The sequence below is a fragment of the Ammospiza caudacuta genome, chromosome 5 (assembly GCF_027887145.1).
Source record: "Ammospiza caudacuta isolate bAmmCau1 chromosome 5, bAmmCau1.pri, whole genome shotgun sequence".
NCBI lineage: Eukaryota > Metazoa > Chordata > Aves > Passeriformes > Passerellidae > Ammospiza > Ammospiza caudacuta.
The window spans coordinates 67308331-67326752 of record NC_080597.1 but is presented as its reverse complement, the minus strand read 5'-3'; the positions used below and the strand labels follow the sequence as shown (position 1 = coordinate 67326752).

The 18422-nt window shown below is 37.3% G+C and overlaps 1 protein-coding gene across 2 annotated transcripts in view; it reads left to right on the top strand.

Annotated features, from left to right (window-relative positions):
* SEMA3C (semaphorin 3C) overlaps positions 1-18422 on the top strand; it is a 117362-nt gene that overhangs the window by 75171 nt on the left and 23769 nt on the right. For both annotated transcript variants that reach the window (XM_058806154.1, XM_058806155.1), the window contains 6 exons: positions 2442-2561; positions 4361-4503; positions 6525-6639; positions 8760-8829; positions 11456-11600; positions 16252-16474. In XM_058806154.1, coding sequence (XP_058662137.1) covers positions 2442-2561; positions 4361-4503; positions 6525-6639; positions 8760-8829; positions 11456-11600; positions 16252-16474 — 816 coding nt within the window. The remainder of the gene's footprint in view (positions 1-2441; positions 2562-4360; positions 4504-6524; positions 6640-8759; positions 8830-11455; positions 11601-16251; positions 16475-18422) is intronic.

The window sequence follows — 18422 nt, the reverse complement described above, 5'->3', positions numbered from 1 at the left end:
ATATGAGAACATTAAAGAACATTGTTTCTGAATTATTGTTTGTATAATGAGCTGATTTTTTTCTACAGTAGGTCTATGGCAGCTTTGTTCATCTTAATAGACTTTTCGTTATCTTCCTTGATCTCTGTTATGTGACTAAGGAGACCTTCCCTCCAGTTTGACTTATCTTTCATGGCATAGTTCATCAACAAAGCTTAAATTATTCCACCAAGGTCAAATTCCTTTTAAAAAGAGTCCCTAGATTGAGTTTTATACTTTGTGTTGCAAAGTCCAGTCACTTCAAAAGCCTTAAGCTCTAGTGAATTTGGCCTCAGTATCCATGCCAGAAACATGAACATTTTCTGTCTCAGCCCATGTTGTAATGAGGGCACTGAGCCAATGCACTGGAGTCACCTTTGAGCTTTCTGCAGGAGGAATTCCCTCCCATTGCTTCAGAACATAGTAAATACCACCAGACCAACTAACTCTTCCACAACAAAAGAACCCTTTTTAAATATAGATGCAATTTCTTGACCGTTTTGGGCATCACCTGCCTAGAATACAGCAGGAAATCTGATTCACCCTTCAGAAGAAAGTGGTGCTATAAAAATAAATTGGAACTTTGTACAGTTTGCCACTGTACAGAGATGCATTTGCATCAAAGCAATGAAAAAAGTGCTTTAAAGCAGCTTGGCAATACAAGTGTGCAGGATGTATATCTTTCTCCCCACCAGTACTATGAGATATTTATAAAAGCAGCCATACCTCATCCATTCAGTAATTCCCCCCAGTAACACAGTGAAGTGAATTCATTGTGCTGTGCAGACCAAATACTGTGTGGAATTTAAGGATTTTACCAGAAGGAAGTGGAACTGATGGATCTCCCCTGACACATGATTAGCAAACAGACATCAGGAATGCTTAAGACATAAGTAATACTGTTGATATTTAATAGGATTAAAATTACATAGTGTAGTACTGTTCTGAAGTGTGTATGTATGTGTATATGCACAGGACTGTACATAACATTTAGTGAGAACCATAAACCTGATCTCTTTCAGCCAGTTTGTTTCATAATAAGAATAAAGTTCTGATGGATTGAGGCAAGGAGGCAAATATACAAAATCGCTTACAAATTTGCCCAGATCTAACATCATTCTGTCAATACCTGCTCCAGAAGTAAATGCTTCATCAACATACAGCAAATGCATTGCTTAAATCCCCTGTGTAGGAATCTTGTCATCATGGGGAGAGGTGAGAGCAGAAGAGTGGCTGCTGGATGCCCTGCCAGGGTTCAGTTCAGGCTCCACTTAGCAGCAGAAAAGCAAAGTCTCCAGAGTTTTGATCCTCTCATGAGCTTCTCAATAGTCTTCCATGCTGATTATGAACACACACACACACACACACACACACACACACACACACACACACAGAGTATGAAAATAGTCTCAAGTATTTCTGAGCCTGTGACTCTTGCCAGCTTGACCACACTCTCTGAGTAGTCCAGGAGCACAGACAAAAACATCAATCAAGGGACCCAGCTGTAATGGAATGTGTTCAGACACCACTCCTACTCTGAGAGTTAGAGTTTATTTTAGCTACTGTTTTCTACTCTGGGGTTTCATTGTCATTAGTCAGTGGAAATTGCTTGGTTATCCACAGAGTAGAAAATGATAGTATATGCAATTATAATTGTGATTATATATACATATGTTTGTGCACGCACACAGACTGACACAAACACAGATAGAGATCCTGACTGATGGGCTGAGTTTTAAGCCCTGCACAGGGAGCAAAAGCTCTTAGTTAATGTAGGAGTTTCATGTCTCCTTCTGCTCAAGCATAATGACCCTATACTTAGAACCAAGTACACAACAGGGACAACTGTTGCTCCACATTACTCTGAGTAAAGTTCAGTGATGTGATTGTCTGGCTTCTGCAGTACTGAAGGCAGCTTGAGGCTGCCTGGGGCAGCCATAACAATGCTGCTGGTAAAAATTGGCACTGATCCACTGACTGTAATAGATGTTGTGCCAGTTTGCAGCAGCAATAAATTCAACCCAGTCACTTCAACTACGTTCGTAACAAAAAAAAAAATAAAAATTCTTTGAAGTGCATACTTAATATATTGAATGTGATACTTTTTGATATCACTAGCCTTATTCTCCAGTGGTCCTTAGCAGTGCAAATAGGGCAACTAAACTTTCTATCAAGAATGGTTTCCCATGTATGCAGTTCTGCTGTGGCATTTAATGGTACAGTTCCATAAAGTCTCTAAGAAAAATCCAATTACTCTCATTCATTCTAGCTTGAGTCTTTGTAAATCAGAGAAAACCTCATTCCCATGACCCACTATTTATCTGTATAGACTCCTGTGTAAATAACGAGTTGATGAATTTAAAATAAACTTTTTTTTTCTCCAAAAACCATAACACTTCTCCCTCCATTTCAATTCTTTGCAGATGAAGAGCTTTTTTCAGGAATGTATATTGATTTCATGGGGACAGATGCAGCCATTTTTCGCAGTCTGACCAGGAGGAATGCAGTGAGGACAGACCAGCACAACTCCAAGTGGCTGAGTGGTGAGATGCCTTTAATTTACCAGAGTTTTAATGGGTGTCACAGAGATTCTGCTTTCCTTTGCTTAAAACAAAGACCTTATCTTTTAAAGAGCTTGTCACTGAACTTAATTTATGAAGAAGAACCATGACAAAATGTGTGTAAATACAAACTGTAGACAATGCACAGATGTAGAGGGATCCCTGCATGAACCAAGCTCCTAAGCTACCCTGCCTGAGGGCCTTTTTTGCATTAAGGCTGAACCAAGCTCTTTGAGGGCAAGTGTATGAAAACCTTTCCAATGGCAATTGAGGGCAGTCTGATTTCTAGAAAAGTGTCTTCACCTCTAATGAATCAGATACTGCCTTAAATCAGTGTTTGATTCTAAGCCACCAGCTTCAGTTAATTCAAGGTGATCCATCTCTGCACAGAAGATTCATCACCACTTGCAGTCAAAACGTGTGCAGAAGAGTGTCCCACTATCAGTCAATGTGGATCATTGTCACTTATTTCAGTGGTGAGGAATTGGATATCTAAACACAGTAGAAAAACTCTTTTCTGAGTGAAATCAAATAACTCTGATTCACTGATATCACTGTGAAAATTCTCCCTGTCTTTACTGGTAAGAAGACTCCTTCCAATGAAACTAATTTCAATTAAAATAATAGTCACCCCTCTGAGCAGAGGTAGGTGTGAAAGGTTATAAAACAGCTAACACAGCAGTTACAGATTTAAAATGCCTTCAGGTATGTTGAAGTAAAGTTACTGTTGTTTTGTCTTGATATTTTTTATGGTGACTTATCACTCCTGTCTGGCTGTGACTACAATGAAATCACAAGATTTCATTCACAAAGTCATTTCACTATGAAAAGGAAACTACGTCTGCTTGTTTGTTACACATTCTTACACTGACCTGTGCACCCTAACGTGTGCATCCTATAATGAATTAGAGAAAAAAGAAAACTTAAAAATGCCTAATGTCTGGAAAATCTGCCTGGTCAAAACAGGTAGTTGAAAGTACAATTTATCTCCATGTTCTTTTAGAGCCAGAGTCATGAGATTTGTTAAATTAATTGAGAATAGACTTATGTGAACAGAAAAATGCTGCAGTCCAAAATAAGTTTGATGTCAGACATTCAACCTTTGTATCAGATTGTTCCAAACTTTGTACTGCACTTTAACTGAACAAGCAATCTTGCATGATCATTGAAAGGACACAGCCTTCATGCAGGGAGAAGGGCCACTTCTTCCTTCAGTCAGAGGAGGTATTCTGAGGGCTCCTGCACTGTCCATTATATGTTTACTATTAAGGTTATAAATTATTTTGTTCTCTCCCTAATTCTACTTTGATACATTTGATTATGTTTTCCAGCCTCTGATACAAATTCAAATACTGCTCAAGCATTTGCCTACCCTCCTTTCCTTTTCTGGGTTACACAAATTGTTTTCCTCTCTTATTTGTGAACTTTATTTGCTATATTGCTAAGCTCTTCCAGCTTACTTTTATGTTTTGTCTCAATGAGCCTTTCCTTAGGTGCACCAGATAACACATTCTTCCTTCTTCCTCGATTCTTCCTTCTTCCTCAGAGTCTTTGGGTCTCTGCATTAACCTATTACCATTGTTTCTGGACTGCTCCTCTAAAAATTTGCTGTAAAATAAAGTTTGAGGATGCAAGCACATATGGCTATCAGCATGGAGCCACCATTGTTGATATTTAGTATATTCAGCACTTCTTGAAGCAGTCAGTAAATGTCAAATCATTCGTTGCTTATACTGATACATCTTTTGGTTTCATCCTTTCGGTAAACTTTTTCATTTCAGAGCCTATTTTTGTGGATGCTCATGTTATCCCAGATGGCACTGACCCCAATGATGCCAAAATCTACTTCTTCTTCAAAGAAAGACTCACAGACAACAGCGGCAGCACAAAGCAAATTCATTCAATGATTGCAAGAGTGTGCCCAGTAAGAATTATTTTGTTTACCAGGTTTCTGGGATAAGCTGCTAGTGTGACATGATAATCCAAAAGACTAAATGTTTGAAAAGCCTTTGATTTGACAAAATTTCCTGTTTCTGTGTCACCATTCATACTTAAGAAGAGCTGTTACTGAGCTCACAGCTGGGATCTGAACAGGTTATATATATCTAACTATACGTGTAAGAATATGGAAATGTAGAGGTTCAGGGATTTGTGTATTTCTCTGACTGAGTCAGAATAGTTACCAGTGTTGAGTTTGCAAACTTGCTGTCCTTAGCACAAATAAGACACATTGTTTTCTTAATAAAAATGAACTTTAGACAGTGAAGGCTTTCACACATACACACTCAAAATAATTAAAGCACATCAGAAATATCAAGCTTTTAAACTGGTGGATTTAACTTTAAAATGCTGTTTTCATTTTTACAACATCTGTTCTTTCTGCTTGCTTGCATTGATGCATGTGTGAGCCTAATTTTAAAAATGTGCACAGGAAATTCAAATCCAGGAGTTATGGCTATTCCTGGGCAATAATTAATTTTTTTTCACAGCGCTCCTCATTGTCTCTATTTCTTTTTTTTTTTTTTTTTGTATCTCTAATCAACTGTAGATGAAAAATGATTGAAGCAGCTATTAATATCTCTGGTGAAATAATTTTTTTTTTTTAATGAGAGAAAAATTATCAATGCACAATTGCTGCTAGCCTATTCATTCCTTCTATTGGAATGCTTCAGGAAGTTAATTGTGAGTGTTTATACATTCCCTGTCTTTAATTTGGCTTTTCTTTAGAATTTGATGCTTTGTGATATTGTTTTACCTGGATGTGAAGGTGTTTGTCCTTCTCTGGCAATATGCTGAGGAATATGATCTCTTTTATAATCTCCATTCTCTGTATTTTAGTTAAAGCACCTAAAGGCCTTTTTGGGTGTTTTGCAAGAAGACATTTCACACAATTACTGCTATATTAGGTTTTCTACTGTTACGATGAAGCCCAAATGATTTTTGAAAAGCCTAAGCCTTTTTAGACTTACACTGAAGCCAGTGGCAGAATCCCAAGGCAAATTAAAAGAAATCTGAGCCAGTCATATTTATATACTTGTATACATACAATATCATCATATTCATGTATTAAGAATGGCAAAATATATTACCCTTTAAGGCTGGCAAAATATATTACCCAGTGAAAAGATTCTTTATGAGTCACCCAAAATGTTGGATTACCACCTCCAACAGCATCAGTGAAACATTTCCAGCACTTTATTGAAAGCCCATTTCAGTAGCTTCTACATTTTGGTTTTTCTCTTTCCTTGGGTGGCATCATGTTGTGCAGTTTGGAGGACACTGCTCTTGTGTAAGTCATTCACCAGCACAGTTGGTCAGGATCTATCACCTCAGGGCTACATCACCTGGTTGGCAGCTACAGTTCCCACCCTGAACCATGGAAAATTGCAAAGATCCGTGAGTGAGCTGTGACCAGGCCATCTCTGGACCAAGCCAGCAGGACTCACAACAGGTCATAACTTGCTTGACCCACACTAGCCATCATTTCTGAATACTGTTTAGAGCATCCACCTCATGTGCTAGTGTGGCCTACCAGGTCAGGTGCAGCTATGCTGCTGTCAGAATTAGAGGAAACATCCCTGCATAGAACCATGAGACCTTTCAGAGATAGCATGGACTTTTTCCTGGGTGTCAGTGAGTGATGCAGAGCTCCACAGTCACTTCCAGTCATAACAGCATAGACTGCTGATGCACAAAAATCTACTGCCCAGCTCTCCAACCCTGCTAGCTCAGCAGAGAAGGTCCACTCAGAAAACTAGTTCTTGGTTTGTTCTGCATATAGAATGCTTAGATGAGGGGATTTGGCTTAGTCCTATCTGTTTTTACTATTAAATTTACCAGATAATTATCTAGATAGTGAATTAACCTGAGAAAAATGTGGGAAAGCCCAGTAAAATGTTAGCTGTGTTTTATTTCCAATTTACTGAAAATAATGTTCATTTCCAGAATGACACAGGTGGTCAGCGCAGTCTCGTGAACAAGTGGACAACATTCTTGAAAGCAAGACTTGTGTGCTCAGTGATGGATGAAGATGGAACCGAAACATACTTTGATGAATTAGGTATCACAAAAAACATTCCTTAAAATTTCATCTAAATGCTGTGCCTTGTCGTATTTAATGACTGATTTTCATTCAGTTTCTTAGTCAGGTTGTTAACAGTGAAATCATAGCACAAAATTTCCTTTGCAGTTTTATGACAGCAGAAACAAGAAATTCTTCATAAGTCTCTCTGTGTAATTATAAGGTAATTAAGGTAATTAATCTTGACTGTGTAAAACAATGATGTATGTAAAGAATTAATTCTTGGAAGGAAACATCTAAGTGATTCTCTTACTATTTTGCTACTAGCTTGGATTACAAAAGAGGGTTTTTTACATCCCTTTGAAACTGTGTCTTATAGCACTGTTTAACATTCAGCTTTTTCATAATGCATTTTTTATATTTTTTGATCACAGGGTAGAGTCCTCAGTTTGGTAATTTAAGAATAATGCTAATCCTATTAGTGGCAGCAGCAATAGCACTATCCATAAATATTATTTTTCAGGAATCATTTAGTCATACAAATTTTTGTTTCAACATATGAATTACTGTAAATATTCAATGCATACAGCAATCACAAGAGGTTTCTTTTCATGAAGGAATTAATAGATGCATAGCTTGATACCTACATGCCAAACAACATTACCAGAAAGTTTCAAATTCTGTGTTTTCTGTAGCTGAAATGCACAAAATTATAGTTCTAAAGTAATGTATTTGAAGATTTGGTATGTGCATTACTGTAAATATAAATATTACAAGCAGCTAATGTGCCCTGCACTAGGTCTGCATCTGGTTCCGATCTTCTCTCCATTGTATTCTCTCTCTTTTCTTGATTATTATTCCTGATTCCCACCATAGCAAATGAGGTTTGGAGTCTTTCTGAGTTTATATATTTACAACTATTTGGTGTATTTGCTTTAGTTCAAGGTTTCAGTGAGACCTGACTGGGCCTAGGAGCATATCCTAACTTGCTCTAGCTCGGAATGTGCAGGTGCTTGGAGGACTGATTTTCTGAGGTTTGCAGTGCCTCAGCACTGCCACAGCAGCTCATCTTTCAGAACTGTGATTTACCAACCCCCTCCTCTTCAACAAAACAGTAGGATAACTGCTTTTAGGGTCTTGTATGACAATATATAGGGCCATAGTGAATAGGAGACAATGCTCTCAGCATGGGCTCCCAGCACAATTCCCTAGCAAAGAGGAAGAATACAGTCACAGCTGGAAATTCAGAAAATGGGGAGAGAGCAAACACATGCTTCTGTGTTCATGTATAATTCAGGAGAGTATGACACTTCCAGTTCTGCATGGTGGAGTCTTTTGCTTTTGACACATTGAAAAGAATATTTAAAAAATTCAGCGGGTTAAATGAAAGAGCCGCGTGAATTAATGGAAAGCTAAAGAACATATTCTGTGATAAAAAGCTCACACAGTTCAGTCTTTGTTGAGTTGTAAATTAAGTTTAAGAGGTAGCATGATTATAGTGATTAAAAACATTTGTAAGGAGAAACTGTCAGAGAATAAAGTAGTTTTCACTGAAGTGTAAAAAAAAATCAGCAGATCAGAGGTAATAGTGGATAAATTCATTTCAGTGAGTAGGTACAGCTTTGCACAGTGCAGTCAATAAATCCCAACACAACAGGATGCAGGAGTTTTACATCTCTCACAGTCTTTACTGCAAAGCTGTCTGACATTCATATCATGTTGAAAATGCCCTAGTGAGGGCACTCCAGTGTGTTCTGGACGATAAAACACCTAATTTCCCTGTTTTTGATTACATCCATCTATGGGAACTCTTTGTCTTTAACCTACTGCAACTTTAATGTTTTCCTACTGCTTAACAACCTGCTGAAACAAGATACAGCTGAGAAAAATGTGTGATATAAATCCTGAATGTATTTGAAAATGTTTGCCTTCTGTCTTCATAAGGCTAGAGGGCATGGAGGTAATTTCCAGATTTGTTTCTGAATGTTTAAATGCTAGATTTATGCATCTATGATCTGTTCATGTGGTTAAGCCTCCTTTTTCCCATTCAAGTCTGAGATGAAACTACGGTTGAGTTTAGAAGGAATAAAATCATCAATTAAACTGGAAAATAAGGTTTTTCTTACTATTCAAAATGTTTTTCCTTCTCTTTCTTACAGAGGATGTGTTTCTCCTAGAGACAGATAACCCCAGAACAACGCTCGTGTATGGGATTTTTACAACATCAAGGTAAACATGGAGATCTGAAAAAAAATTACCCGAACTGCTGAATTTTCTGTATGAAAGCTGAAACTGGTATTTTGTGGGTGAGGTTGTGCTGGGCAATTCTGTGTGTCTGCCATGGCTGTGGTTTGCATGCAGGTGTCTCAGCATCATTGCTGTTGGTATCTATGTCAGAGCTGTGCTTCTTGGAGCAAACTGCTTCCTGACATGCTGTCAGCTGCCACTGGGAAAGCATTTCCGTGGAGGGCCACTTGTCACTGCTCAGCAGTGGAAAGCTGAAATGACTTCACTGCAGTGAGCCCATGTGGCAGCTCAGAGCACTTAACACCTCCTGAAAAACATCCAGCACCCTGAAGGATCAAACCGGGATATCTGACATGAATTCATACAAATCATTTCCAGCCTCTCAGCTGGCTGATGATCAAAGAGATGGCAAATAAACATATTGGCTTTAGTTGGATACAAAAGGACAAGCTTGTGTGGCATCTGGTCACCTCCTTGCAGCTCCCTGTTTCCAGTCAGTTGTATTCATTTACTGTCTGGTTTAGAAAGCATTTACTGAGCTCTCAAGAGTGGTGAAAGCACCTAGATATGGCTTACTGTGCTGAAACTCTCCACAAAGATAGACTGACAGATTCTTCCACCTCTACCTTTATTTTTCTTATTTTTCCTCTTGCCCTCACTGCATAGTGTTAACAAAGAGTAAAATTGGTTACTATCCCCTGATTTCTGATATGTTACCCTTTATTATTTAGCTGTTACGTCTTACGTTCAAAGAAGTCTTCTGGGTTTTTTTTAAATTTAAATTATTTTATCAAATTAGAAAATTATGTAATGTATTATTAATAATTCCTTTAATGGCAATTTTTAGTAAAACATCCTTTCAAATTTTTTTTCTCCAAGTCTTTTTTCACTGGGATATAGGAGTGTACTTATTCCAATATGTAAATATGATAGGAGAATATGATTCTATGATACTTGATTGGGAAAAAAACATTACATAAGTTGTAAACTTAGGTGCTATCTGTAATTTCTACATCACAAAAAGAGAAAAGGATGAGTTTATGTTTAGTAGAAAAACCACACTTATCATTAGGTTGTGGGTGAAACATGACTGAACTGGAAATACTTCTACCTAATTCTGGTATTTGTCAATGGAGAAAGATTTGAATCACAGGAATATATGAGGCGACAAAAAAGAGAAAAAAAAGAAACTTTCACTTTTTCCTGGCTCTCAAGCTATTTTCTCTCTCTACTGAAGTTTTTACACATGCATTGGTCTATTCTTGCTTTATTTTTGTTCAACTATAGGTTGAATATAATAAATACAGAAACCATAAGGATTTTTACTCCCTAATAGTTCCTGTATCTTCATCTCTGTAGACTTCCAACTCATAACAGTAGCAAGAGAGAAACATCACAGGAAGTAATAACTACTGGTATTTTATCCAAATCATACAGAAGGAAATAGATTAATACTGAGCTAAATTATTTTAGTGTCATAATATGCTGTAAATCTAACATAAAACATCTGGAAAGACTAAATGCATTTCTCAAAATCTATTAATACCTAGTAAAATTTACACAAATACCATAATCCATCTAAAAGGTTCATTCTGCTAATCCATATATAGCTGAGAGCAATGTGGATTTCACTTCTATTGTTTAGACACTTTGTATGATGTTTTCAGGCTTTTTTCTGGAGTGTTTTTTCTTCTTCAGTTGAAAACAGTTACTTGGATTATCTTCATCCTATAGCTAACACTAGGCAGATTTTAGACTTGTCTGGAGTTTCCATTTTTTAAAAATAAATACCACAAAGCTTGCATGCAGCAAGAGGGAAAATGAGAGAGTTTAATCACTATAGTCAGCCTTAGTATCAATCTGGAAAATTTTCCCCTAGTGCCGTTCATCATCACAGGGTAATGGAGACCATTCAGGGCTTGTGCTACCTGGACCCATGGCTGAATCTGCAGTGGGAAGAACATGCCCACTTTTTCCTTAGCTGAATACATGGGTTCCCCTCAGGAAGCTTCAACCTTGGGTCTTCATAAGACCAGTTTTATGTGTGGATTTGAGGACTGTATAGGAGTAATTCCTTTACAGCCAAATCTTGTCCGCATATTTTGCAAAACAAGCTGGAAACGGATTATAATAATCCAAACAATTGTAATTGCTCTGGATGTTTTGATTAATATTTTAGCCATATATTTTAAGAGGCTCATGGAGATCTTGTGGTTAATATGGAAACTTGTGCTGAGCTTGGCAGTACAAAGTTTATAAAACTCCTGCCTCACTGAAGTCAGCAATATTTTTGCCATTGATTTAAGTGGAGCCAGATTATATTTCTTCTATATTTAGCATTAGGAAATCTTCCTTTTGCACCAGTAGGGTAGTGCCTGCCTCTCTGTTTTTTCAGTTCACTGTTCAGAACGGTGCTAAGTCTTAAGAAGTAGTGGTGCACCTTGGGCAGCTAGATTAGTTGGTTTAAAATGTTTTAAATCCATATAAAAGCAATAAATTGTATACAATATTATGTTAGAGGTATCTTTCATCATTGGACCACAAAAAATTCTGGAAAAGCTGTAAAAAACTTGGTAGATTGCAATGCTAACTTTCTCTTGTCTTCCAGCTCCATATTCAAAGGCTCAGCTGTGTGTGTGTATCATCTGTCTGACATCCAGACTGTGTTCAATGGACCATTTGCACACAAGGAGGGCCCAAACCACCAGCTCATTCCATATCAGGGCAGAATTCCATACCCACGACCTGGCACCGTAAGTACAAAGATGTTTATTCAGTCTTGCCAATTGCTTGTCCTTGTTTAATGCATAAATAAATATTATTTACTCCAGGAGAAAAGTCTGTATGTGACTGTGACAGTTACAACTCAGGACTATTTTATTTGCTTTTTAGTTGCCTGCAAATCCAACTGCAAATCACATCGTGTCTGTAAGACTTCTAGAAAGAATTAAAAGTCATGTAAAGTGTTAGTTGTTCTTTCTCTTTCTGCTTCATTAGGTGATAGTTGCCTTGTTTGCATGCACATTTCCATTTTGTGGGTACATTTGTGCAAAATGTAGCTAAATAAAGAAGCATGTAAAGACAGCATTATTAGTGTGTTCCACAGCCTGGATCCAAATATCTGTACGTCTGTCTTGTGTCTCTATGAATTTTCTTTAGTTTTCTACAATCTTGCACCTCTACTCAGATGCTTAGCAGATGTAGTAGGAGATATAGAGAATAAGGTTTCTGGGACTTGTCACTTGACTAAGTCATACCATGCCAGGTTCTGAATCTTAGAAGAGAGACCTAGAAATAAAAGCATTTTCTTGCTATGCAGTTCACCATCATCTTCCTTGTTAGAATGCTAAATTCTGTACAAAATTATAGCTAGCCCTGTTTCCAAGTTGTTTAAAAGTATCTCATGAAATATTTAAACAAAACTGTTGTTTCTTCTTACTTTTCATTTCATGATGTATACAAATTGCTGTTAATGCACTTTTTCCTTTCTTTATTTACTTACCTTTTTAAACTATTCTTAATTGATATGTAGCAAAAATGTAACATCTGATACTTCAAACTTTAATGAAGAATGTATGGACTTTCTCTAGAATGATCTCTGAATCCATATTTGCTAAATGAAGTATGGTTGTGTGGGTGTGTGTTGACTCCTATGAAGTCTTAGAGTTTCTCAAGTATCAGAACAAAATAAATATGCAGAGAATCATAAATTATTTCTCAACAATACAGTTATATTTTTTTAGATTAACACTTTGGTGCTTTTCCATTCATCACAGGAAATTAAATTTTATTTTAATTTTGCCAGTCCCCATGGGAACCTTTAACAATATCACTATTTCAGTCTGACTTACCTTTATGCTGCAAAATCTTGTTCTTTTTCTTTCTTTCTTTCTTTCTCTCTCATACATAGAATAGCTCAGATACATGAAATAGCTCTCCCTGTTCACACAATCCCTGTTCACACAATTCTTCGTGACATTTTAGTGCATTTGCTGCTGGCTGTAAAAGTTAGGACTTTACATTGCCAGATCTCTAGAATTAACTAATCAATACCTGACATTCCACTAAGGTCTAATGCTAGCATTAGTCTTTCCTTGCAATTAATTAGTACTGTTCTAATCTCAAGAGTGCACTGAGGCTTTAGAAAAAAGACCCATTTAAACAGGAAGTTTCACCCTCTTGTGATTAGTCACATTTCAGTTTCTTGCTGCTTCAGAGTGTTTTGTTTGTATGTCTTTCCTCAACCACTGCCATGTTTTTTTTGGTTCACCTCATGGAGGCTTCTGAGGTATTCCAGATCGGCCTAAAGAAATTGGGCAAGACAACAGAAAGGAGAAAAAAAATCAGATATGGATTTAACATGGTGACAGAAATTATGTACACTTTCCAGATGCGCCGATGAGCTCTGAATTGGAAGATAAATTCTTAGATCATAGCTCATAGAGATTCCTTTAGATGACCATTGCTCGATTTTGGATCACTGGCTTTTGTGTTTCCTCATGATTCAGCCACAACAGAGTATCCCTAAGTCATATTTTCTAAGATGAAATTTCTTTGGCTTTGCTTTTATTTCACTGCCAAAAAAAATTCCACTTTTCAATGTGTGCCACAAACTTTATTTTTCACTTATACCAAATCGGGACATGGGGATTTTTCACTGCTGAGAATTTGTGCTCAAAGAGTTAAAATGTTTAGCGAAGTTTGCAGTCTGTGGGGCTTGATCTTCTTTTCTCTGGAATGTACTTTTTTTGTAACTTCTGGGATGCTGGGCTAGACAGGGGTGCCTTTTTATATGACATGGAAAGTCCTACTTTGCAGTTGCCTAAAGAGATATTCACACTAAACCTCTGGGTAGAAGTGAAAGTTCATCATGTTGCAGGACACTGGATAAACAATGGAAAGGCTTCAGTGTAGCTTCAGTAGGATTAAATGAAGCAATACGTTCTTTTGGCCATGATCAACTCAGCAGTGTTTGGCTGGCCTTCACTAAATACCAGTGGTTTCTTATTTCTCCACAAGCAAAACTTACTTATGGAAAAAGAAATACATAATTGGCAGCTTGCTACTAAACTCAGTGATGTTTGAGGGTAGTTTCCATTTTTCAGAGTTTACAGAAGCAGTTTTTGTACCTACAGCATATTGGAGAATATGCTGTAAATTAAAGAATTCTGATAATCAGGTGTGACAAGTTGTGTAGACAAGTTCTTGAATGAGCTGTAAAAGATGCCTATTCAATCCCTGCTGGAAAGGGAGAGCTTATGGGTTTCTTCAATATCATCTTTTGCTTGTCAGTGGTTTAGCAAAAGAATTAATTGATTAAACATGTTTGTTAAAGCTTTGCTCGGAACAATGATATAATGTAAGTTTTTAGGGTCATGCTGGTGTGAATCATAGCACAGACACTTTTGCAATAAGTCACAGACAAAAGTCTTATGACTCCAGCTCAATAATGGAAGGGTTGAAAGTATCAGAGAAAGACTTCTAATTGAGCTGTGTGTTTAAGGAAAGTTTAAGTTGAACTGTTTGTGAAACAAAATCCCTCTTGAAAGGAAGTGAGGTCTGGCAGAGCACTACCAAGTAGAATAATCTTGCTAATGATGAATGCAGTTCTTTTTTAGGCATTTATTGCTAATCTTAACCGATAGTTCCATACATTTTCTGGAATGTGGATGAATATGCCGGAGAGGATAGAGCAAGCCAGATAATAAGAATTGAACTTTGTGAGCAATCCTAGAGCATTAACATAGAGCATAATTTCTAATGAGAGCCAAAACAAAACCCTTAGGATAAGTATGAGCCCAGAAAAATAAATCAACAAGGATGTCAGATGAGAGAAACAACCCATATCTGATCTGAGTTCTGGTTCTTCTTCCTGGAGGGCACTGATGCCAGAGTAATTTCTTTTGAAGAGTTCCTACCAGAGCTGTTCTACTTTGTATAAATAATTAACTCCTGATTGAGCCAGAAGATGACTCTAAAGCCTGTGACTAGGCTGAAGTCCTCTCTCTCATTGTTTCCTGGTATGCCCAGTGAATAGTTTATTGTGTGCACAATATGGAGCAGCCTTTAGCAGTGAGGGTAGAACAGGCACTCCTGCCTGTGGTTACGGGGATGCCCTGGGAGGTGAAAACCCAAATTCTAACACTGCAGCTCATCAGGTGGCTTGGACACATGACTCACATATCCCCAGAGAGATTCCATCTCAGAATATGATTCATTTTGGTAATGTTAGCCATCTAAAAGCAGGGTGTTCAGTCTGAATTACTGACTACAGAGGAAACCTAAGAATAAATGCCTGACTTTAAGAGAGTAGGAGTCAGGTGAGGTAAATCTCTCCCTAAGCTACTGGCTATTTTGTGTCTGTGGTTTTGACCAGAAATTCCATCCTAGACGTAAGAATGGCCCTCATCAAAATAAACAAATTTCCATCAAGTGCTTTTTATTGATCAAATCATTTTCCAGCTGGAAAAATACTGTGTTGAAACACTTCTGAATATCTCCAGTACTCTGAGGAGAGTTTCACAGTTCAGAAATACAGTAAGGGAAAAAATTAAAGCTCAGGAGTAGCAATAAGAAGTGAGGTACTGGTAGCTGAGAGAAAAACCCAAGTAAATTAACATAAGTGCATGGAGAACTTTGCACCAATTACTGACATAGCTCTGATTTCTTCACAGTTTCTTTTTAGTTTCAAACTCAGTAAAGAGTTGAGTTTTCTAAGATGGCTTTTATTTTCTCATGAGGCTCAGAATGCCTCAGGGATGATTATTTGGATGGTTCTTCATGATATTTAAAGAAGCATCCAAAGTATTCATGGATTTCAGTTACTTCTAAGGCATAGGGGAATGCATAGACAACCTTTTCATATATAAATAAGGTGTTATGGGACTCCCTCATCAACTCCATCTTATTTCTCTTTCAAATGAAGATGAGTTGCGGGCCCTTTCATCATCTTATAATCAACAAAATGACAAGAAGAATATTAGCCAAATTGCAATTAAGTATCAGATTTTTTTTTCTGCCTTTGAACTAATTCTGTGAAAAAAACAGATGCAAAAGTTTGGTATCTTCCTGTCCCAGCCTCTTGGATTTTTTTTTTCAACAGGCAGTTTAGAAGCATAAAACATGTAGAAATAGGTTCAGAAGTACAGATCTTTGCCATCAAGCTGGATTTTGAAAGTGCAAAAATACAGTTTGGTTTATCAGAAGTGATGAGAGTTCAAAGTGTAGCTATTCAACACTTCATTCCCTTAACTGGAATATAGTCAGTTTTGGCCCAAGTCTGAAGCGCTTTTATTGGGAATTTCCTTTGTCAACTCTCTGTCTGTATTTGTAAGTGATCTGGAGATGAAAACTCTCTGAAAGGTGATAAGTACTGTTCATCATTACTGTGCATGTTTCTTACAGTGTCCAGGAGGAGCCTTCACACCCAATGTGCGGACAACCAAAGAGTTTCCAGATGATGTTGTGACCTTCATTAGGAACCACCCTTTGATGTTTAATCCCATTTACCCAATACACAAGAGGCCATTAATCATCAGGATAGGAGCTGACTACAAGTACACAAAGATTGCTGTGGATCGAGTGAATGCTGCTGATGGGAGATACCACGTCCTGTTTCTTGGAACAGGTAAGACAAATTTGGCAGCATTCATTTTCCTCTGTTGCAGTGTTGCAATCAACTCTGATTTTTACAATTTATAGCTTTCAGAAATATTTTTTAAATATTTGCAATCTACAGAAATGTTAGAAAAATCCATTAATCCTATTTGTGTATTTTTCATTTTGCTATAGACATCATTATGTGCAAGTGGTACAATGTATTGATCTTAATTTTGAGACAAAAACAACACTGGTATATATTTAATTGAATCTCTCTTGAGTGTGGTTGTCTGCAATATGATTCAACATTAGATTTTGATAATCTGTAATGTAAGAAAAAAATAACAAATCTAGCTTTATAATTTTTATACTGTCATCATTATTATTTAATATATGCTGTGTAAGCTACTTCTAAAAAAAGCACGATCTGATCAAGATGTTGCAAAGGCAGAAACAACTCTTCCAGAAAACAGTAGTAATATGGAAGTACTTAGCAGAGAAAAAGAAACAAATGGTTGGAGTCCTAGCAGTAGTGGACACAGTGAACTTCATCCAAGTATTCTAAAATAATTTCTGTCTAATATAACCTATATTTTGTTTATTACTTACATCAAATTTGAATCTGATGTTATGTGTCTGAAGTCTGCAGGGAACAGGTTAAGTGGTTCTTGTACTGATAAATTTAGACTTTTTAAAATATTCTGATATGAATCACACCCTTTAGATTGAAGCAGACAGGTAGAGTGGTACTCTGACTAGACCCTAGGACTCACTCACATCTGAAACTCCCACTGGTTTAACAGGGCATTAGAGGTCAATAGGCACAAAGGCTAATCTTTTTTACTTTTTTTTACTTTCAAGTAGAACAAAGGAAAAGAATTCTAGGAGAACAAATATATGTCTGAACATCAGAAAATGATTACAGAGATGACTTGCATTGCTTTTATGGTTCACATAATATTGGGGCCCTGATTGTTTTCTGCTTGTAGAATAACTGTGTCTGCCAACAAACTCACATGGGGCTGGGAATAACAATATTGTTATATTAGATTTAGGAAGCGGGTGCTAAAAAATCTCTTAAGAATTTCAGGCTTCTATGGGGAAAGGATTAAAAGTAATTCTCTTCACTCTACTTAGAAAAACCTCTTCAGCAGGGTGCCCATGTGCCAGAGGAGGCCAGCTGCACACTGTGCTGTGTGTGCAGAAGTGTATCCAGCAAACAAGTTGATAGAAAGGATTTTTTTCCTGTATTTGGCTCCTTTTTTAAGTACTGTGCCCAGCTCAGGGCTCACCAGTACAAAGAAAACATTGACCTAATGGAGCAAGATCACTTGAGGGACTGTATGATGTGGTGTATGAGAAAAAGCTGGAAAAATGGGTTTATCAGGGAAAGCTAAGGGGAGGCCTTAATGCTGTTGACAGCTATCAAATGGGTGGGTACAACTACCTAGTGGGAAAAAAACAAATGGGGACTCTTCTCAAGGTGCTCAGTGCCAAGGTGAGGGATTTCACACAAGTTGCAGCGTGGGACAGTGCTAATAGATATAAAGGAAAAAGGTTTTGCCATCACCATGATCAAACAGTGGAAAAAGGATCCAGAGAGGTTATGAATTCTCCATGTTCAGAGACTCAAAACGTTCAAAATCCAACAAACACAGCATTGACCAGCCTGCTATAATAGGACTTGCTTTGAGTGTGGGGCTGCACCAAATGTCTTCTACAGGCTGCAGGTTTCTGCAGTTCAGTGAAAGGAAAACAAAAGCACTTAATTCATGTTTGGTTATGGATGGAGAAAATTAGAAGGACTAAAGCCCAGCAAGAACTCAATCTGGTTACTGCTGTAAAAGGCAATAAAAATGTTTCTATAAATAAATTAGCAGGAAAAAGAGACTTAAGGAGAATTTCCGTCCTTTACTGGAAACAGTGAAAAGGCTGAAGTGCTTGATGCCTTCTTTGCCTCAGTCTTTAGTAGCAAG